Here is a 20884-nt window from a genome sequence, read left to right on the forward strand (position 1 = left end):
AGCATTTATTAAACACCCTTTGTTTGTGTACCCCCACCCCCACCTTCTGCCCAGGCAGCCCTGGGCTGGGCGCGCCTGAGCCTCTTGCTCTGGGCCTGTTAACGTTTAACCAGCTGGAAAAGCCCTTCCTACAGTGACCTTTCACCTTGGAGTCCCCCAGGTCCAGTTGCAGGCCTTCTCTCGTGCCCCGCCCCGGGCCCTGGGCCCAGAGCTGGACACCCGGGCACGTGGCTGGGCCTCTCAGAGCCAGAAGGAAAAACAGTGCCCTGTGCCCCCACTGATCCTGCCCCTGGCAGGAAGGGCCTTGGGAAAAGGCAACCCCTTCTCCAGATTATATCTGAGGAGGCACCTTGGCTGGGGGCCCCGTGGAGATGGTGCTGGGAGATCTTGTAGATCATGCAACATTTAAGAGTATAACAGGGTTCCTCGTAAGCCAGGCACCACACACCCAGACCTGGGCCTCTGGGCCTCCCAGGGAGAGTCTGGCTGGGTGGGAGCTGGGGGAGGTTTCAGCAAGCACAGGAAGCAAGAAGGACTGGGGTTAGATGGGAGCAAGGCCTTGCCGGGGGACTGACTAGAGTGGCATTCCCTAGCCTGTAAGCCCGGCTGAAGAAGGGGGCCTGGATGGTTAGAAAAGACCATTTTGTTCTGGGGCTGCCTGGGAATGTGGAGGTGCTGTCTGGTTATTTGGGGGTGAGGACAGGGGTCCCAGGGCCCCGGACAGGGCTTTCCAGCATTCCTGGGCAGGAGGCATCTCAGAAGGGAGACAAAGTTCAGGGAAGGGAGTCAGAGGGGGACTGAAAAGGGGAGGGGGCAGGGACCTGGGGCTTGAGGGACACAAGTTCAGGGAGGGGAGACTCAGAAGTGGCAGTCTGGGGTGGGCTTGGAGACTAGGGAAACAGAGGAGGCACAGCCTAGAACCTCCGGTAGGTCCAACCCCTCCTGGGCTGCCCCGACTCCTCCCCGTAGCACCGCGGGGGCGGGGGGAACCCCTGAGGCCCTCCTGGGGGGGTGTCGAGGTCTGGCCCCGCCCCCTTGACCCCTGCCCGCGGCCCCGCGGTGACATTTGACCTTGTGGCGGCTGCGGACCGGGGACAAAGAGCCCTGGGCCCATCTGCCGAGGGGGCACCCGTGGGAACCGCCAGACCCCGCTCCCGTCGGCCTGGGAACCGGCCCCTTCCCCCTTCAACAGCCTGAGCTCCTTCCCCACCCTCCAAAAGGTGACCTTGTCTCCTTCTGCCCCACCCCCCCACCGCAGGCAAACTGGTGGGGCTGGGGTGCTGGAAGCAGTATTGCCGTTTGGGTCCCTCCGACCCCCTCATGCCCTCCTCAGTTTCCCTGCTTTCTTCAAAACTGGCTTTTGTCCAGAGAGATTGCACCGATCGAAGTTCACCCACCCCAGCGATCTCTCAGGAGCTGAGCGTCAGGAGGATCAGGTTGACTGCAGGCGCGGGACTGCCTGACCCCAGGCCCCCGTGGTGGCAGGCAGCCACTGTACACACCTGCACAGGTGTGGGCTGGAAAGCACCCAGCACTAGCACCACCACTAGGCTGGGGACGAAAACCTTTCTAATCCCTGTCTTGGATTTTCAGCCATCCCGGAGAGGAAGGGGGAGAGCCCAGCAATAATCCTGGCCAGGGTGTGTGGTTTATGCAAATGACATGCTAATTAGCTGTCTGCTATTGACCTGACCCTAAAGGCTCCCAGGCCCTGCAGGTGAAAGCTGGAGCTTAACCTGGCCAGGGACCATCCAGACTCTCAGGCCAGAATATCCTTGCCCTGGAGTAAACAACTTGCAGATTTCTTACCTTTGGTCCGCCCCCCACCCAGAAGCTCTTTACCTTAGCTCCATACCTTCCCTTTGAAGGAGAGTTCCAAAGCCCTCTGAGGTCTCCTCTCCCCGACCTCCACCTTGGGAGCGATTGGTCTTCTGGCTAACTTTCCACACCCCGAATCGTTAGGCCCTCAGTTTTCCTTCTGGGATACAGGCATTTTCCTCTTGGGAGCATCTACCAGGCCAAACCCAACATCTTCCTGGGAAGGGTATGGACAAGGGAAGGTGTGCCCGTCCTTTTGGACCCCTCCTAAAGAGACATGAGTGCTGGAATGTCAGTTCTGGTCATGTGACCTCGCTGACCCCGAATCCTTCACCCCATATCCTAGATTTGGCCTGACTCCTGGCCTGACCCCTGGCACGATCTGGCTGGCATCACATTCACATGCCACGGGGCGCCAGGTCAAAGCCAGGGAGCCTTTCTCAAATGCCCAGCCACCCCTCCTTCCATCAGGTCCCAGACCCCACAGGTGCATCGGCCCCCATCCCACCCAACAGATCCCAACATTCAAGGTCACACATGATAAAACATCACTCCAGGACAGTTTATGGTGGCGCCCTCCGTGACAGTCTGGCATGTCCAGACACCACCACAATGGACCTATAGAAAGGTCTCTCCCAGCCGGGGTGGCCGGGAGGGTGGTCTGGGCCTGCTCAGTGCTCTTGCTGTGGCTTCTAACACCTCCAGCTCCTCTGCCTGTCGAGCCTCCATGAGGGCCATCTGCTGCTCCAGCTTCCTCCGCTGCTCTTCCTGCTTCCGGTGGGCACCTCGGAAGGCCAGGACAAGGGCACTGGAGGGGGTGGGAAGGGATGCTGAGCCAGGAAACGGCCCCCCTCCCACCAAGTCAGGAGCTATGTATTTCCAACCCCAAACAGGAGCTCTTTGAGATTGAATCTTCCTAGGGTTCCACTCAGAAAGGGGAGGTATGGAGTGGCTTGAACTTGCCATCTACTTTATGGGGGAAATCCGAGGCCCAGAGAAAGCCAGGGTCACTTCTGAGGTCCCCCAGGGAGACCCAGGGAAAGGAGACCCACCTGTGAGCCTTGCATAAATCACTGTTCAGCTCAGCACTCTGAGCACGTCTGGCTCGCCCCTTCTGAGCCACCTGTTCCAGTTCCTCCCGCAGAGAGTGCAGGTGCTCCCGCAGGCCCAGGGCCCTGGTGCAGGGGTGGGGAGAAAGGAGATCCTCGCTGAAGGAGCTCCTTCCCTCCTCCCACCATACCTGTCCATGGTGTTTCCCTGTGCACACACCCGCACACAGACGCACACCCAACCCTCTGCTGCACACGGTGCCTGCATGGAACCTTGCACATACCCGCCCAGCCCAGGACCCGGACACACACCGGTTAAGTGACGCTGCCAGTTCCTGGGCCAGAGTCTCCGGGCCCTGGGCTTTGCCCACCTGACTTCCATCAATGCCCCTGCTGCCACCAAGGATAGCAGGAGGGCCCTGTGGGAGGCAGAAAGGAGGGAAGTGATAAGTGACATTGGCCTAGGTGGAGGGCGTACTCAGGCCAAGCTGGACGTTGAAGCCACCCAAACTGTGGGCAGCCACAGCCCCCACCTTCACAGAGCCCCCAGTCTGGTGGGATACCCCAATGAGGGTAAAATTCCTCCCTACCTAGAGAAATAAATAACAGGGGATCTCATCTGCAGGCAGGAGAGGTCTGAACTCAGACTTGCGAGAGATCATGGGCTTAATCAGACAAAGAGGTAAGGGACGAATGTTCTTGGCAGGGGCACAGCACCTACGAAGGCTCAGAGGTAAGAGAGACGATTCAAAGGAGGGTTCCAGAAGCTGCTGAAGGCTTTAAGCAGAGGACAGACCTGATTAGATGGGAAGGGGTAAAAGGGAAGGCTTTAGGGAGCAAGTTCCAGCCAAAATTTAAGGAAGAGATGATGCATGGGCTGGGGCTACTGGAGGGGAGATGCTGGAGAAGATAAGCCTGCAAGTGGGAAGGAGACACAGGTTTGAGTGGAAGAGCCAACTCCTTAGGGCTTAGTGGACTCAATACCCTCAAAGAAAAAAAAAAATCCCATAGTACAGGTATGAACTTTGACATTCAGTCCTCTGACATTCAGCTCATCTCTTTGTGCAGAAACGCCAGCTGAGGTTCAGAGGGGGACTGTGATCCACCAGGGCCCCAGGGCCCCAGGGCCCGTAGTATACTCCTGTCTCCACCAGGTCTGGGAAGCGCCACTCACCTGGGACACCTCCTCTTCGTCCCCACTGCTCCCGCCTCCACTGCTGTCGCCGCCACTACTGCTGGCCCCACCAGCCCCGAGCTGGGCCTGCTCCCAGCGCAGCTGCTCCAGCAGGAGCACGTGGGCTGGGCCCTGGGCTCGGAGGGCAGCCTCCCGCAGCTCCAGACCCCGCTTCTCCCGCCGCACCAACTGAAGCCGCAGCATCAGGTCTGCCAGACTCTCCTGAGGGACCAAGGAGTGGGCAGATGGTGGGGGCCTCTAGGATCTGGGGAAACTGAGGCCCCAGGAGGACCCTCCACCCCCCAGTGAGGACAGGTCGGGCAAGAACTTGAACCTACACCGTGATTTTGTATGATGGGAAATAACCAACTCCTAAAGGTGACCACTATAGGAAAGGCAGTTCAGAGGGTACCCATATCCCAGACAAGGGCCAGTAGCATCTCAGTGGAAGTGTCTGGGGTTTCTCCAACTCTAGAACCTCAGATCTTTCATGCCAGGGAGAAAAACAGATTACATCCCCTGCCTCCTCCTCCTCTCCATAGGAAGGAAATTTTGGAAAGCCAGATTCAGAATCTTAGGAGAAATTGAATTCCAGAAGACAAACTCCTATGCATCCCTCAAAATCCCAGGTCCAATGCTTCTCCCTCCAGGAAGTCTGCCCCCAGCCATGCAGAACTCTCCTTTGTTATCCAGTCCCCCAGCCACATCCCTCTTGGCCTGGGCAAAAGGTTTTGTCCCAGGAAAAAAGACCAACACAGTGACCACTGCCCATGTGTACCCGTGTAGCTGCCAAGTCCTGCTGGATCTGCATCTTCTCCAAGCGGGGTAGGGCTGGGCCAGGCTGGGTCCCCAGAATGGCCTGCACCATGGCTTCTGCGTGGGGCACAGTGGGCATGGGTGCCAAAGTCGGGCCAGGCTCTGGGGGAATCTTCACCAGAGCACGGCGTGCCTGGAGACGCTGGACATAGCCCCAGAGCTGGGTAGCCACCTCCTGCGGTGTGGGCCGATCCACACTACTGCCTTCGGGGCTGTAGGAAACAGAAGAGGTGTGTAATGTCAACACTGGTGACCACAGTTGTGCTAACTTCATGCCAACTCTGGTGGGCTCTATCATCTTCCATCGTACTGGCCATGATGGATTCTATCTTGTCGGTGGTGCGTATGGTCATGCCAACATGGTGGACACCATGACCTCAACCCCAATGGGCACCACCATTCATCAAGACATAGTGAACACTATCATGTCAACGATTACTATTGCTCATGCCATCCCAGAAGAAGCCATCACACCAACTCAGCAGGTGCTGTCCCTTAGGCCAACACGGTGGATACCATAGCACCAACACAATGGTCACGACCGCTGAGCCTGCCAACCCCGTGCATGGCAACTCCAGGCTAACTCCATTCAAAAGCATCACGCCAGTTCTAATCAGTGGGCACCATCATCCAACTTCACGCCAACCCTGGCGGGCCCTATAGCACTCCCAGTGGCTGTCAACCCAAGCACCCCACTCACTGGCCCTCCCAGCTCCCAAGGTTCCCAGGGGTACCTTGGCTGTGGATCCTGTGGTGTCTCTCCATCCATGGCAGTGTCCTCTTGTGCCAGCAGCCTCTGGGCTTCCTTCTCTGCCACCTCCAGGTCCCCCTTAGGAATTCCCTCTCTTGCTCCCGAGTCAGCCTCCCGGAGAGTAAGTAGGACTCCGTACACCTCCTCGCAGTGCTCGCTGTGAGACACTGATTTTGAGTGCTCCAGGACTCCTGGCCCCATCTTGTCGTGTGGGTGGCGTACCCACTTGTCCTTGGACCCTTCACTCCATCCCCCACTCCCACTGCTGGGAGCAGCATGTGAACTCCTTCAGCACCCCTGGGCTAAAATTGCCTTAAAATAATTTCGGATGGGGGGGGGCGCCTGGGTGGCTCAGTGGGTTGAGCCTCTGCCTTTCGCTCAGGGTCCTGGGATTGAGCCCCACATCGGGTTCTCTGCTTAGCGGGGAGCCTGCTCCCCCCCCCCCCCCGCCTCTCTGCCTGCCTCTCTGCCTACTTGTGATTGCTCTCTCTGTCAAATAAATAAATAAAATCTTTGGGAAAAAAAAAAAAAAAAAAGTAATTCCGGATGGTAAAGTGCTTTCCTGCAAGGGCCCAGACTCTCCCTATGGATCATCCTCTGAGCACACCCATTCCCTTCCACACTAGTCAGATTGTGGGTGGGAGGCACTGACCTGTACTGCAAGGCCATACGCAGGGCTGTGGCTTCTGCCTCCCTCTGGCCCAGCTGCATGCTCAGGCCTTCACACCGGCCCTTGTAGCCCTGCAGCACAGCTGACAGCAGACGGTTGAAACATTTGAGCTTCTCAATGTTCCTGCCTCCGCCATTAGGGAAGAGGGAAAATGAGAGGCGTCCCCAGGGTGGTCAGGACCCAGCTGATTTCCACCCTCTTCCCCACTTCTCGCCTGCGCTCTGGTGCCCTTACGAGCTCAGCATCTGTAATCCTTACCCCCGGAGCTGCTCCATCCGCACATCCATGATGTGGATCTCGGGGGTAAGAGGTCGAGTGGGGAGAGGTCCAAGCATCTGAGTACTGGAATCGCTCCGGACACGCCGGAGCAGGGGGTGAGCCAAGGGGAAGGGGTCCTGTCCGAAAGAGGGGACTTGATTCATCCAGACTGTCATTGAGGGCTCAGTATCATGGGGTTAAGACTTTTCCCACCCCAGAAGCTCCTGGATCACAGGACCAGGATTTCAGTCTCATGGCCCAGAATCCTAAAGATCTGAAGATCATGGTTTTTACGCTTCCCATGCTCACCTGAGTCCCCCAGGGCTCCTCATCTACCCCGGAACTGCTGGAGCCACTGCCTGAGGCCCCTGCTTGGCCCTGGGAGGGAGGCGGGAAAGGTTCCAGCCTCAGCAGGGAATCCTGCAGCTCCTGGACCTGGGGTGGGGGTGGGGAAGGAAGACGGAGTAGGTCAGGCCTGGGAGCTCCAATCACCCACCGACCCTCCTGCAGACCTGTTCCTGGGACAGTTCCCAGCTGGGAAGCAGGAACCTAGCTACTCACACCACCAAACTCACCACTACTGAGCCTTGGGCAACTCACTTAGCCACTCAAGAATCTTCTTTCTTTAAGCATATACCTGGCCAAGTGGTACATGCAAAGGTACTCAAAATTACTAATCATCAGGGAAATGCAAATCAAAACCACAATTAGATATCACCCTATTGCTATTAGAAAAGCTACTATCAAAAAGATAAAAAAGAGGGGTGCCTGGGTGTCTCAGTGGGTTAAAGTCTCTGCCTTTGGCTCAGGTCATGATCCCAGGGTGCTGGGATCAAGCCCCATGCCGGGCTCTCTGCTCAGCGGGGAGTCTGCTTCCCCCGCCCCTTGTCCGCCTCTCTGCCTATCTGTAATCTCTGTCAAATAAACAAATAAAATCTTTAAAAAAGAAATCAAAAAGACACTGGGGCGCCTAGGTGGCCCAGTTGGTTAAGTGTCTGACTCTTGGTTTTGGCTCAGGTCATGATCTCATAGGTTGTGGGATCCAGCCCTGTGCTCAGCAGGGATTCAGCTTGAAGATTCTCTCCTTCTGCCCCTCCCCCCACTTAAAGGACCACATTCGCTTTCTCTCTCCCACAAATTAATTAATTAAAAAAAAAAGACATGAGATAGCAAGTGCTGGGGAGGATGTGAAGAGGGAACCCTCGTGCACCATTGGCAGGATTGCAATTGGTGCAGCCGTTTACACCAAAACATATATTGCTCCCTCCAAAAATTAATACTAGAACTATCACACGATTCAGCCATTCCATTTCTGGGTATTTATGCAAAGGAAAGGAAAAAAGTTACTCGAAAGGATATCCCACCCCTATGTTCATTATAGCATTACTTGGCCATAACCGGGACATAGAAGCAACCTATCTTGATGATCAGAAGTGATCCCCTGTGGATGAATGGCTAAAGAAGATCTCGGGATAAACAAAGGATATCATTTGTCCTTAAAAAAAGGAAGGAAAAAAAAGGAAGGAAATCCTGCCATTTGCCACATCACGGATGGACCTTTTTTTCCCCGCCAATATTTTATTTATTTATTTGACAGAGAGAGCGTCCACAAGCAGGGAGAGCACCAGGCAGAGAGGGAGAAGCTGACTCCCCACTGAGCAGGGAGCCCGATGCAGGACTCGATCCCAGGACCCTGGGATCATGACCTGAGCCTAACCGACTGAGCCACTCAGGCGCCCCAACATGGACGGACATTGAGGGCATTATGCTAAGTGAAATAAGTCAGGGAAAGAAAATACATTGTGCTCTCTCTTATATTTGGAATCTAAAACAAAACAAAAAATTGAGCTCATAGATGGAGAGAACTGAGTGGTGGTTGCCAGAGGTGGTGGGGGTGAGGAGAGGAATGTGGAGGGGAGATTTCCTTTCCCAGCCAGGAAGTGGGCCCCACCCCTCAGGCTGGGCTCTGGCAGCCTCCTTGTCCTGCCCAAGATGAGGACCTGTGCCCCACCATCTCCTTTAGCCACATGGCTTTAGATTCCGTCCACATGCTAAAGAGGTCCGAATGTGTTTCTCCAATCCTGACACCACCCCTGAGCTCAGGACTCAGACACAGAGCTGTCTCTCTGATGGTCCCACACGGGTGTCTGGTGGGTATCGTGAGCTCATTAGGGCCCGACCAGCTTCTGGTCTCCTTCCCATCACACCGGCTCCTCGTGGAGCCTCCGCATTTCTCCCTTCCAGTCCCGCAGACCCCAAACCAGGACTTGTCTTCAACCCTTCTTTGGCTTTTACACCCAAACCTGCCAGCTCCACCTTTGACACCACCCAGAATCTGCCCATTTCGTGCCACCTCCACAGTTCCCACCATCTGGTGTCTGGACCGATGCCTCCTGGTCCGCAGGATCCCGAGCCCTCCACACACACAGGCTGTTCCTCCCATGGTCGCCAGAGGGCGCCCGTGAACTCAGCATCACGGACCCGCCCCTTTCTGCTCCGGGGAAACCCTCCAGGATCCCACCAGGCTCAGGGCAAAAGCCCAACTCCCAACAGCCCACAATACCCTGTAAATGTGCCCCCATCACCAACCTGCCCTCGCTTCGCCCCCACACTGGCCCCCTCTCCGTTCCCTGAATCACACTCCCACCTCGCAGAGAGCAGTTCCTTCTCTGCCTGGCGTGCTCTTCCCCCAGATCCTTGCATGGCTCCTTCCTTACCTCCTCATTCAAGCGTCACCACCTCTGGCCACCTTAACTTAGAAGACAACGGACCTTTGCCTGTTCAGGACTCAGCAGTCAAAGCTCCATAAAAGTTTTTCTTTTGAACGAATGATTGAATCTATGCCAGGCCGGCCTCGCCCTTAGACAGCTGCTCCACTCACCTCTCTCTGCAGCATCTCCTTCTCAGCCTGGATGGCCTGCAGGGAGGTCCGCACGCGAATCAGCTCCTCCTCTCGGCTGCCCAAGGCCAATCGCAGCCAGTCATTCCTTTCGGCTAGGCGGGCAGCCTCCCTCTGGCAACCCCCTGCCCCCTCCTGCTCCAAGCAGGGCCTGGGTCCCACCCCGCTTCTGTCTCCTGCCTCCACAGGCCCCGGACAGCTTGGGGGCCGGTGGCGCCAGGCAGCAGCCGCTGCCTCCAGTGAGCTCAGAGCATGCTGGAGAGTCTGAAACACGTCAGAGGCTTCAGGCCTGGGGGGGACAGTCTTCCCGTCCAGTGGGGCTACATCTTCGGCCTGCTGGCCTTCCTCGGCAGGCTTGCAGGGTTCCTCGGGAGATGGGGCGGGTCCTCTGCTAGAGTCCCCTTCAGCCTCTTTATTGGTCCTATGGTGAGGTAAGAGATGGAAGGTTCTGGAAATGGGGTCATCCGTGGTCTCTGGCTCACGGGGGCTTCATTAACCTGGGTTTGAAAAGTTGGGCTGAGGAAGGCAGTGGGAAGCTCCAGGGCATGTGTGAACAAGGGAGGAACACAGGTCCATCTATGGGTAGGAAAGATACACCAGGGCTAGAGTGGGGAGCACAGACCAAGCCGGCCTTACCTCTTCCCCAGGCCCTGCCCACTGGCCTCTGCCTCTGGCCCCGGGCTCTCCTGAGATGGCCCAGGGCCCAGCTCAGAACTCCCGCTGGCTGCCTCAACCTCCTCGGAACTCTCTGCCACAGGATCGAGCTCCCCCTGAAAATGACCCACAGGGCCAAGCTCTGAGCCTGGCAGGGCTGTGAGTGGCCCCAAAGAGCTGGGTGCGGCAGGCAGGGGGGCACTTACAGGCGGAGCGTGCCTCCCTCGCCGGCTTCGGGGGCGTGTGGCCCGAGCACTCATTGCTGTGCAGAAATCAGTCTTCTGAATCTTCCTCCTAAAACCACAGCCTGATCTCAGCTCTTGTCTCTCTTGTCTTCGTTGTCCCTGTTGACGGCCTTAATATCTTCTTCTGTGAAATGGGCATTGATCCCCTCCCTCTGGAAGGGATCTTGAACTATCAGTGTGGATTTGGTACATTTCAATGCCCCTCTTGACAGGCAGCTCACTATCTCTAAGAATTGTTCTGATCTCCCCTTCTCCTCTGCCTCCTTTATCTTTCACTACCTCTGTGCTTCCCTCTGTCCCCAATCTGGGCCTGGCTTGAGGACTTCAGGAGCCACTTCTCTTCCCCAGGGTCTTCAGTCAGAGGCCCCAGTCTTGGGGTTGGGTACCCCCAGTCTTCTCTACTTCTGTGCCTCTAGGAGTACCTTGGTCAGCGGCCCAAATCCCTGGACACTCTTGGGGTAGCTCTGGCCACTGCCTGCTTAGCCCTGGGCTGGCCAAGGCTGGCTTGGGAGGGGTCAGGAAACAGGAAGCACCCCCCCCGGTCATGTGACTTGTTATTGTGCTATTTCCTCCTCAAGGACATCAGCTTCCTCCAGTCCCAGAGGAGGACACGTGTCCAGCTCCTGAGATGTCAGTCCTTCCGCACCTCAGCCTCTGATCTCATGTCTCTTCCATCTCTGAGCCTCAGTTTCCTTATCTGTAAAATGGGGGGAGGGGTAATTATAACATTTTTCTACAGTGTCATGGGAATTTCAACAAGGAATTTTAAAAAATCCATCCAGGAAGAGAATTATAACAGGCCCTTCTTATTCCCTACCTCTCTGACCCTCCCATCTCTGCTTTTTCTACCAGCTGCTATTTCTCCTGTGTAAATGTGGGATTCCTCATAACCCAGATCGTCCCTACATCCTGCTCATTTTTCCTCCATCCATCTCCAAAGGGCTTCCTCAGCTCCATCCATAACAGCCTAAGCCTCTCCCCTCCCACCTGGATGCCAGACCAGCTCTCTCCCTGGACCTACAGGCACCCCTTTACTCTTTTCTCCACCCAGGCCCCTGAGAGAGAGACCTCATTGTTCACCTCCTCTGCTCACGGACCCTCCATGACTCCCCATTGCCCTTGGGAAACATTTCAAGCTCTTCCACCCAGCATTCAAGGGCCTTAAAAATTATGCCTGCTGCCTGCACCCATGTATACTCCTTGCTTTAGCCACGATGATCCCCTTCGTGTTGCCTGGAACATCCTTTCCTTGTTTCTGTGCTTGGTTTAAACTGTGCAGAATCTGGAGTCACCCAAATCTTCCTCATTCCACTGTCAGACACTAGGAGGCTGCATCTTCTTGTTTCTGTGTCCCCAAAGGCCGTAAGGAAAGAAGTTGCAATTCTCTGACCTGTAGGCACCCGGGTACAATGAAATCTGCACTCTTAGCTTCTGCTCCAGCCATATTAACCTGTTAAGGTCTCCACCACTCCAAGGCTCTTGCAAGCCTCCAGACCTTTGCCAAGGTCGTTCCTTCTTTCTGGAATGCCTTTCATTCTTGTTTTTCTGTCTAGTCCTCCATCTTTGAAGACGCAGCTTACATAGTTCCTCCTGGCTGTCAATGACCAGAGCCTGGCTCATGAGGGCTGGATTTAACTGATCCTCTTACAAATAAAGAAACTGAGGGTGGTTAGCGTGGGTTTTAAATGGTTAGTGGGTGAGAAGAGAAGTGTGCATGAAATAGAAAACGTGGTCTGAAATAGTTTTGGCTTAGTCTTTTTGGATTTTGCAAATATGTGTAAAATAAGGAACGGAATTAAGTAACTGGGCGGGGCCTGGGGCGTGGGCCACGCCCACCTCAGTCCGCAAAAACTAGCCCCTCGCTGAGGGCCGGGTCAGCTCCACCAATCACCAATCAGCCCTACCTCTTCTTCTAAGTCCCGCCCAAGTCGCTCGCATTCAGTTTATCGCACTGCAAGTGAGGCCTTCTCCACCCCTTTAAGCCTATTCCATAGACAGGTCCACTCCACTAGGCCTCGTCCCAGCCTGTCAGGGTTGAAGCACTGACCACTGTCGCCCGATTCGGCCAGAAACATCAAAGCTCCGGCTATTCTTGCTTTAACCAATCACATTCCAACCCCCCCTCCCCAGCGCAGTCCCAGCCTATCCGCTTTCAAGGCTCTCCAGCCGTCCCCTGTTCGGCCGTCGGCTTGCCTTACGGCTTGCTGAACTACATTTCCCAGCAGGCGTCGCGGCCTTGCCGCAGTACTTCCGGGTTGCGAAAGATGGCGGCTTCCTAGTGCGTTCTCGACTGAGTTGGAGTGAGGCACAGGCTACGGTGAGAAGAGGTTGGGTGGTTGCGTTCCCGTCCCTAGAGGTCCAGCCCCTAGCCTTCCTTGGGGATTCCGTTTCTGGAAAACTCTGGTTTCTCCTGCAGGCTAGTCTTCATCCCTCTTGCTGAAGCCAAATCATTGTTTTCCTTAGAGATTGAGGGGGTTACAAGCCGTTCAAAGACCATCCCCCGAAGCCCACACCCCAACCCAGATTGGCAAACTGTTGGCGTCCTGTCTTTTTTCCAAGGGACCTTTAACACGTAGATTCGTGCCCCCTCCTTTGCACAGACACCTTCTAGGCAGCCTACTGCCCCGCTGGGGAGAATCCCAGAGCTAGTCTTTTTTTTTTTTTCCTTTCTTATTTTTAAGCAATCCGTACACCCAAGGTGGGGTTCGAACTCATAACCCCAAGAACAAGCGTCGCATGCTCTACGACTGAGGCAGCCAGGCACCCCATTCTGTTAACCTTAAAACGAAAACTGTCATTTTTACCAGCAGAGAAGAGCTTTGTTTGGGAATAGCAGAGAATTACAATTCAGGATGCACAAGCTGTATAACAAAACCTTAGACAAGTCCAGAACAAAGGAGAGGAGTGCTCTTTTATAGAGGAAGGGGAGTTGGGACGGGCTGCTATAAACCTAAAGTCTATTGGAGTAAATTGGGAATTGAAGTTTAGTGGCTTTTCACTGGCTGAATTGTGAGTCTGTCATTGGTTGGGCTGTTGCCAGGGAAGGAGAAAATGTTTAATTTCCTTGCTGGGTTAGTATAGTCTTTTTTCTTTTGGGACTGCAATATCTGTTTTCCTGTTAGGGTCTGCCATTGTGGTAGAGGGTGAGAGTTCCCCTTTTGGCCTCCTGATTCCATTTTAACCCACTGAGTCACCCAGGCACCCCTCTCCTGATTCTATTTTAAATGAGGTTTCCTTTATTGGTTTCAGGCATAGCTGGATCCAGGTGCACAGAGGTCTAGCTGCTGTTTTCTAGGTGAGCATCACTTCAAGCAGGGTTTCTTTCCCCTCTTGGAGGCATAGAGGCTCCTGACAGCTCTTGACTTCTCTCCTCCCAGCTCTGCAAATCTGAGGAGACCCTCTTCCCTAGTGGCACTATCTGAAGCCCCAGAACCGCCTCTCACTGACCTGTATTGGGTTATGCCACATCTCTCAGGCGTTCCTAGTGGCCAGATTTGTTCATTCGCCAAGGGAAAGGGGGGCGTGGGTTAAGCGCTACAGAAAAAAAAAAGGGATGCCAGGCACTCATTCTGAAGATAAGGAAACAGGCCGGGAAAGAAGTGATTTTTACAGTCATTAGGTGGTTCATGCTCTGTCCTGTCCAGTAACCACATGTTTTTAAAACCCATAAGGGGAGGATCCTGGCTTCCCCCAGCCCTGCTCCATCCAGCCACTTAGGGGCCATGGAAGTGGCAGAACCCAGCAGCCCCACTGAGGAAGAAGAGGAGGAGGAGGAGGAGGAAGAAGAGGAAGAGGAGCAGTCAGCTGAGCCCAGGCCCCGAACCCGCTCCAACCCTGAAGGAGCAGAGGACCGGGCACTGGGAGCCCAGGCCAGTGTGGGCAGCCGCAGTGAGGGTGAGGGCGAGGCGGCCAGTGCTGACGATGGGACCCCCAATCCTCCAGGAGCTGGCCCCAAGCCCTGGCAGGTGCCCCCAACAGCTCCTGAAGTCCAGGTGCGGACACCAAGGGTCAACTGTCCAGAGAAGGTGGTAAGTGAGGGGCTTGGCCTGTGGCCATGAGGTGCTGGGAAACCTTATGTTTAATGTTCTTGCTTTTTGGGATTCACTCTGCAGTGACTTTGTAGGAGTTTTTTAGGGCTACCACAACAAATTAGGGGATCAGAGGTCAGGCTGGACAGCTGGCTTAAAACAACAGAAATTCATTGTCTCACTCTTCTGGAGGCCAGAAGTCTGAAATCAAAGTATGGGCAGGGCCATGGTCCCTCTGGAGGTTGTACAGAAAGATCCTTCCTTGCATCTTCTGGCATGAGGGGGGTAGCACATATCCTTGGCGTGTAGCCCCATCTCCCGGGCCTCTGCCTCTGTCTTCACATGGCCTTCCTGTCTGTGTCTCTGAACCTTCTTTCTCTTATAAGGACACTTGTCATTGGATCAGGGTTTTTTGTTTTTTTGTTTGTTTTTAAGGTTTATTTATTTATTTGAGAGAGAGCATGAACTGGCTGGGGGTGCTAGGGAGAGGGTCTTGGGAGGTGCAGAGGGAGAGGGAGAATACCAGGCAGACTCCCTGCTGAGCAGGAAGCCTGATGGAGGGCTGGATCTTGTGATCTTCCCTGAGACCATGGCACGAACTGAAATCACGAGTTGGATGCTAGGGGGTGCCTGGGTGGCTCAGTGGGGGTAACCGTCTGCCTTTGGCTCAGGGGTCCGGGGATTGAGTTACGCATTGGGCTCCCTGCATGCGGGGAGCCTGCTTCTTCTCTCTCTGCCTGCCACTCCCCCTGCTTGCGCATGCACGCTCTCTCTCTCTCACAAATACGTAAATAAAATCTTTGAGGGGCGCCTGGGTGGCTCAGTGGGTTAAAGCCTCTGCCTTCGGCTCAGGTCATGATCCCAGGGTCCTGGGATCGAGTCCTGCATCGGGTTCTCTGCTCAGCAGGGAGCCTGCTTCTCTTCCTTTCCCTCTGCCTGCCTCTCTGCCCACTTGGGATCTCTGTCTTTCAAATAAATAAATAAAATTTAAAAAATAAAATAAAATAAAATCTTTGAACAAACAAAAAAGAGTTGGATTCACCTGTCGAGTGAGCCACCCAGGCACCTCAGATCAGGATCTTTATTTTATCTCAAGATCTTTCTCTTAATTCCATCAACAAATTCCCTAATTCCAAAAAAAGTCACGTTCTGATGTTCCCGGTGGGCCTGTCTGTGTGGAAGCAGGGACACAATTCAGCCCACTCTACCTTTGTTTCCCTGTTTCTGTGTCAGGCATTCTCTGGCTCCTTTATTCACTTGCAATCCTGGACTCCTGATCTAGTGCTCTTTTCCCTGATCCGCTGTCTTCCAAAGTAGGTTTCTTGGCTGGGACTCGGGGGTCACCCCAATAAGCACCTTTTCAGACAGAGCTGCTTGGAAAGGGCCACCAGAGTGCAGTGGGGGCCAGTGTTAGTGTCCACTTGCTAGGCACTGCCAGCCACAGTGCCCTCACCTCCCTCGGAACTTCTTGCAGATCATCTGCCTGGACCTGTCAGAGGAAATGTCCCTGTCAAAGCTGGAGTCATTCAATGGGTGAGAGGAACATTTGGGGGCTTAAATTATGCAGCCGTGGTTTGGGGTGGGGTTGGGGGGGTAGACAGCTCCAAAAACTCAGGGCTCTCTCTCTCTCTCTGAGACTCCCAGTGCTTGGCCTGGCCTGGGGACTGGGGCCTGGCCCTGTAATAGTAGCAATGGCAACTGATTCTGAAGAAGCTCCACCAAGGCTCCTATCCAAGCCTGTGAGAGCTGCCATGTAGCTCTCACAGCACAGCAGTGACTCAGAAACTCTTGAGAGGTGAAGTGACTTGCCCAAGGCCTCAGTGGATAGGCAGAGCGAGAATTCAGACCCAGGCCTAGGTGATCCCGAAGCCGCTGCCCTGAACAGCTGAGTCTCTGTGGAGTTGGTGACCGGGCCTGGGTAGAGTCCAGGGAGCTCTGGGGGATGCTGAGGACAAGCCCGCCTTCCCCTTGCTGCCACCTCTAGGCATCTGTGGCTGAATGAAGGCCTGGGGGAGACCTCCTGGGGATCAGTTGTGAGACCCAGGCTGGCCAGAGGAACCCCATTTGGTGAGGGCAAAAGCCGGGGCGGTGTGGGCGCTGGGCTTTGCCATCTCCCCACCGCATGACCTGACCTGGGCCTGTAGTGCCTAATCCTGAGGCTAGCAGAGGGCTGCCCAGGATTGGCAGGTGAAGAGACACCCTCCAGGCCAGAGGCCTTACCTTAACCACCCCCCTTACTCTCTCTCCCTCCCCAGCTCCAAAACCAACGCCCTCAATGTCTCCCAGAAGATGATCGAAATGTTTGTGCGGACAAAACATAAGATCGACAAGAGCCATGAGTTTGCACTGGTGGTGGTGAATGATGACATCGCCTGGGTGAGCCTGGGGCAGGGCTCGGGTGCCTAGGGGTTCTGTTGGGGTGGGGAGGCGCCTCGCTGAGGTTTGTGCTTCCCCGTAGCTGTCCGGCCTGACCTCTGATCCCCGCGAACTCTGCAGCTGCCTCTATGACCTGGAGACGGCTTCCTGCTCCACCTTCAGTATCCTTCCAGGCAGGGATGCCATGTGGAGGGGCTTTGGCTGTCCTGGCACCCCAGAAGCCTGAGCCGTGGAGTGGGCTGGCTGAGACTGGCTCAGGTCCAGATCCGTGTTCTGCTATGACAGACTTGGGCAAGTCCCCTCTTTGAACCTGTTTCTTCATCTGTGAAAAGGGAGGCACGAAACCTCCTTCCCCAGGGGGGTTGCTGTTAAGATCAAGTCCTGGTACAGAAACAAAACCAGCTGATTTGGACTCTAGATGTCAAAACCACTCACATGGGGAACATTCTATGAAGGGCCAAGTATACAGTTGGTGCTCAATAAATAGCAATATGGGATTGAGGAGTTACAATCACTGCTACAGCCCCTGTAGCCTGGGCACAGCACATTTTATGCTAATTTGAACACAAACGGCTCACGTGCAGCCCCAAACTTAGATGGAAAATGATGTTACAAAACACTTCTGAGTGTCGGGGGCTAGGGGACTGGGACACCTGTGGCTCTTGCATTGTGAAGACTGCTGCCCTGGCTGTGAGGGAAAGAGGAGCTTTGAGCCACCAAGTGTTTTCAGGGCATCCGGTGTCAGCCTCCTGTTTTGTGATCTATACTGAGGGAAAACAGGCTCAGACAGGGCAAGCAACTGGGCCAGGGTCACACAGCGCATCTCCTGCACCAGGCATGAAGGTGCCTGGGCTCTCCCGGCATCAGGATGAGGGAAGCCTCCTGCCGCTTCCTACCCGTGCTCTGCCACCAGCCTTCTCCTTAGCATCTCTGCCAGATCTGGAAGGTCTCTTCAGCCTCATGTAAGTACCACCTTTGCTGCAACTCTCCTTCTGTGTCACTCATGTGATGGCCCTGAGGTCCCCCACTCCGTTGTTTTAACCCACAGGGCAGCACACTTTTTCTATAAAGAGCTGGGCAGTAAATATTTTCAGCTTTGCAGACCATATGGCCTTGTCTTGATGACTGGATTCTGCCTGAGTCACTTGAAGGCAGTTACAAACCATCCCTGTGCACGGGGCTGTGTCCCCAACAAAACATTCTTTTTTTTTTTTTTTTTTTTTTTTTTTAAAGATTTTATTTATTTATTTGACAGACAGAGATCACAAGTAGGCAGAGAGGCAGGCAGAGAGAGGAGGAAGCAGGCTCCCTGCTGAGCAGAGAGCCCGATGCGGGACTTGATCCCAGGACTCTGAGATCATGACCTGAGCCGAAGGCAGCGGCTTAACCCACTGAGCCACCCAGGCGCCCCCCCAACAAAACATTCTTGATGAACACGGAAACTTGAATTTCATATCCTTTCCACGTGTCACAAAATGTTCTTTTGATTTTTCTTCCCCCAACCATTTAAAAAAAATGTAAAAGCCATTCTTAGCTTCGGGGCCCTAGTAGTCCAGCCTCTGCTTTTACCTGCCCCCTAATGGTGGACACAGATCCTGTTTTGCCTTTTCCATCATGATTAACCTGGTACAGTGGTTCTGGCAAATTTTGCAAGTGAATCCATCCTGTAAATTCCCAGTGGAAGACATGCTGGGCCAAAGGGGTGTGTATTTTTAACCTGCTAGACTTTGCCAGAAACCAACCCTGCATACCTCTCCAGACACCAGGGTTCTTCATGCTGCCGAAGGTTCTGGCTGTCTGATAGAGGCTAGCGGCCACCTGTTACTTTCACTGTGCTTTTCTTGAAGCCTTTTTTATTTATTTTTTTAAATTTTATTTATTTATTTATTTTTAAAGATTTTATTTATTTATTTATTTGACAGAGAGAGATCACAAGTAGGCAGAGAGGCAGGCAGAGAGAGAGGAAGGGAAGCAGGCTCCCTGCTGAGCAGAGAGCCCGATGTGGGACTCCATCCCAGGTCCCCGAGATCATGACCGGAGCCGGAGCCGAAGGCAGCGGCCCAACCCACTGAGCCACCCAGGCGCCCGAAGCCTTATTTATTCATTTGTAAACCATTCAGTATTCCTGCTGTGATTTGTCCATTTGTCCCCTTTGCCTGTGTTTATAGGGAGATAGTGGCTTTTTTCTTATTGATGATCAGATTTGCTTTTCACATATTAAAGACCTTTGCTCTCTGTCTGCCCAGTGCTCTCTGCCAATGTGAGATCCAGCCGTGGCCAGCTGGGGACATGGGTGCTTACTTATGAAATAAGATCAGGTCCCAGCCTTAGACTCTTCTGGCCTGGGGTACATGTCCAAGTCAGGTCAATGATGGGGGATATTCAGGATGGTGAGGGTGGTCAGAGTGGGCTCCACCTTTGGGGTCTGCAGAGTCCCCCTGATAGAGTAGGAGAGGTCAGGCAGAAGGGTGAGGGTGGGGAGGCAGTCTGGGCAGAGGGAACAGCATAGGGGGAGGCTCGGAGGGAGCAGTCATGTGGGCTTTGCGTGCCCAGTGAAGGCCCAGGCTCTCCGAGGGTGACAAGAGCGGGGGATCCCCGGAGCGTGCTCTGACCTGTTCCCCACCCTCCACTACGCAGCCAGCAGAAGACTGAGCTTCCCGTTACCGAGAACGTGCGGACAATTCCACCCCCGTACGTGGTCCGCACCATCCTAGTCTATAGCCGTCCGCCCTGCCAGCCCCAGTTCTCCCTGACGGAGCCCATGAAGGTGAGTGAGGCTGGGGAAAGGGAGGGACAGCTGCAGCCAGCAGAATGGCTGCTTAGACACCAGGAGGGACTTCCTGATCACAAGAGCTGGGGTGCCTATGGGCAGGTTCCCAGGGTCCAAGGCAGAATCTGGGGAATTACGGTCATGGGGACAGGAGGTGACTCACGCCCCGAAGGCTGGCATTCTTTCCCTGCAGAAAATGTTCCAGTGCCCATACTTTTTCTTTGATGTTGTTTACATCCACAATGGCGCTGATGAGAAGGAAGAGGAGATGAGCTGGAAGGTGAGAGGCTGCTGTGCGTCTGGGTGGCAGGGAGGGTGTAGGTGGGGTGTCTCAGAAGCCACCTCCGTTTTGCACCCCTGGAGCCCTCGCCCTGCTGAATCACGGATCTGAGCTCATTCAACAACCATCTCTACATGTCTGCTGTGAGTTAGTGGGGGCTTCTCCGGTCTGCCTTTGCTTTCACCATGCTCTCTGCGTGGAGTGCCCTTCCTGCCTTGCCTCCCTAGGCTGCTGGTCCTTCATATCCCAGCCCAGACTTAGCTAAAGAACATTAATTAGGCCACTTACCTCTGAGCCTCAGTTTACCCAACTGTGAACAGGGGGAGTTGCGATTGGCTCCTCCTCCTACCTCAGCACCCAAACCATCTACCCCCAGATTATCCTCAGGGATGATTAGCGTGGGGGCCGGAGGTCGTCTGCATCTGACTGTGTCTCCAAACTAGGGGCTCCAGGACTGAGATTTCTTGGGGTCCCTACCCCTGGGTGGGTGGCAGGGAATATTTGCTGAACATGGGACTGTTTCTTTCTGGAAAAATCCTCTTCATCCTTCAGAACCCATCCTTGGTGCCCTCTCCTCCGGGAAGCCTTCCAGGGGTGGAGAGGGTCCATCAGGGGATCCTCTGGCTGAACAGCCCCTCCTCGGCCCCACAGGACATGTTTGCCTTCATGGGCAGCCTGGATACCAAGGGCACCAGCTACAAGTATGAGGTGGCACTGGCTGGGCCGGCCCTTGAGCTGCACAACTGTATGGCCAAGCTGCTGGCTCATCCACTGCAGCGGCCCTGCCAGAGTCATGCCTCCTACAGCCTGCTGGAGGAGGACGACGAAGCCACCGAGGTCGAAGCCACCGTCTGAACCATCCCTGTACATCCCCGCCTTCTCGTGCAGTGAAGCCCTTGGCTTAGAGAATGGTTCTCAAACTGGGCTTAATGGCACCCTGGTGGGAGAGGGTTCCGGGAGGCTCCTGGGACCCTGGGCACCCATTCCCTAAGTTTTCCGGCCCGCCTCCCACTGCTGGTTTGTTTACTGTAAGTTTTGTTCTTCTCTGTGTGCTTCTTGTCCTCAGAATAAAAATCTGAGAATCCCTGACCCAGGT

The 20884-nt window shown here is 54.7% G+C and overlaps 2 protein-coding genes across 8 annotated transcripts; one reads left to right on the forward strand and one right to left on the reverse strand.

The window, feature by feature from the left end:
* Nucleotides 1-2359: 2359 nt before the first annotated feature.
* Nucleotides 2360-12368, reverse strand: USHBP1 (USH1 protein network component harmonin binding protein 1). 7 transcript variants are annotated; one of them, XM_059160421.1, is made up of 13 exons: nucleotides 12239-12368; nucleotides 10296-10383; nucleotides 10072-10205; nucleotides 9418-9856; nucleotides 6846-6971; nucleotides 6537-6673; nucleotides 6261-6401; nucleotides 5592-5765; nucleotides 4820-5069; nucleotides 4042-4263; nucleotides 3180-3286; nucleotides 2871-2993; nucleotides 2360-2626 (listed from the first exon to the last, which is right to left on the reverse strand). In XM_059160421.1, exons 2-13 carry the CDS (start codon nucleotides 10347-10349, stop codon nucleotides 2437-2439), a joined length of 2097 nt encoding a protein of 698 aa, XP_059016404.1. In that variant the 5' UTR covers nucleotides 10350-10383; nucleotides 12239-12368; the 3' UTR covers nucleotides 2360-2436. The 7 variants fall into 7 exon arrangements, 6 of the variants coding, with proteins under 6 accessions (XP_059016404.1, XP_059016403.1, XP_059016402.1 ...); XM_059160420.1 differs by lacking the exon at nucleotides 12239-12368 and adding an exon at nucleotides 10757-12171; XM_059160419.1 differs by lacking the exon at nucleotides 12239-12368 and adding an exon at nucleotides 10614-12171.
* Nucleotides 12369-12506: 138 nt separating this feature from the next.
* On the forward strand, nucleotides 12507-20877 carry BABAM1 (BRISC and BRCA1 A complex member 1). The gene is made up of 10 exons (XM_059160433.1): nucleotides 12507-12651; nucleotides 13584-13629; nucleotides 14006-14362; nucleotides 15837-15895; nucleotides 16618-16738; nucleotides 16821-16899; nucleotides 17676-17700; nucleotides 19376-19505; nucleotides 19702-19788; nucleotides 20440-20877. The coding sequence occupies exons 3-10, from the start codon at nucleotides 14057-14059 to the stop codon at nucleotides 20641-20643; spliced, it is 1011 nt and encodes a 336-aa protein (XP_059016416.1). The 5' UTR covers nucleotides 12507-12651; nucleotides 13584-13629; nucleotides 14006-14056; the 3' UTR covers nucleotides 20644-20877.
* The last annotated feature ends 7 nt before the right edge of the window (nucleotides 20878-20884 follow it).

Source organism: Mustela lutreola, chromosome 2, assembly GCF_030435805.1.
Source record: "Mustela lutreola isolate mMusLut2 chromosome 2, mMusLut2.pri, whole genome shotgun sequence".
NCBI lineage: Eukaryota > Metazoa > Chordata > Mammalia > Carnivora > Mustelidae > Mustela > Mustela lutreola.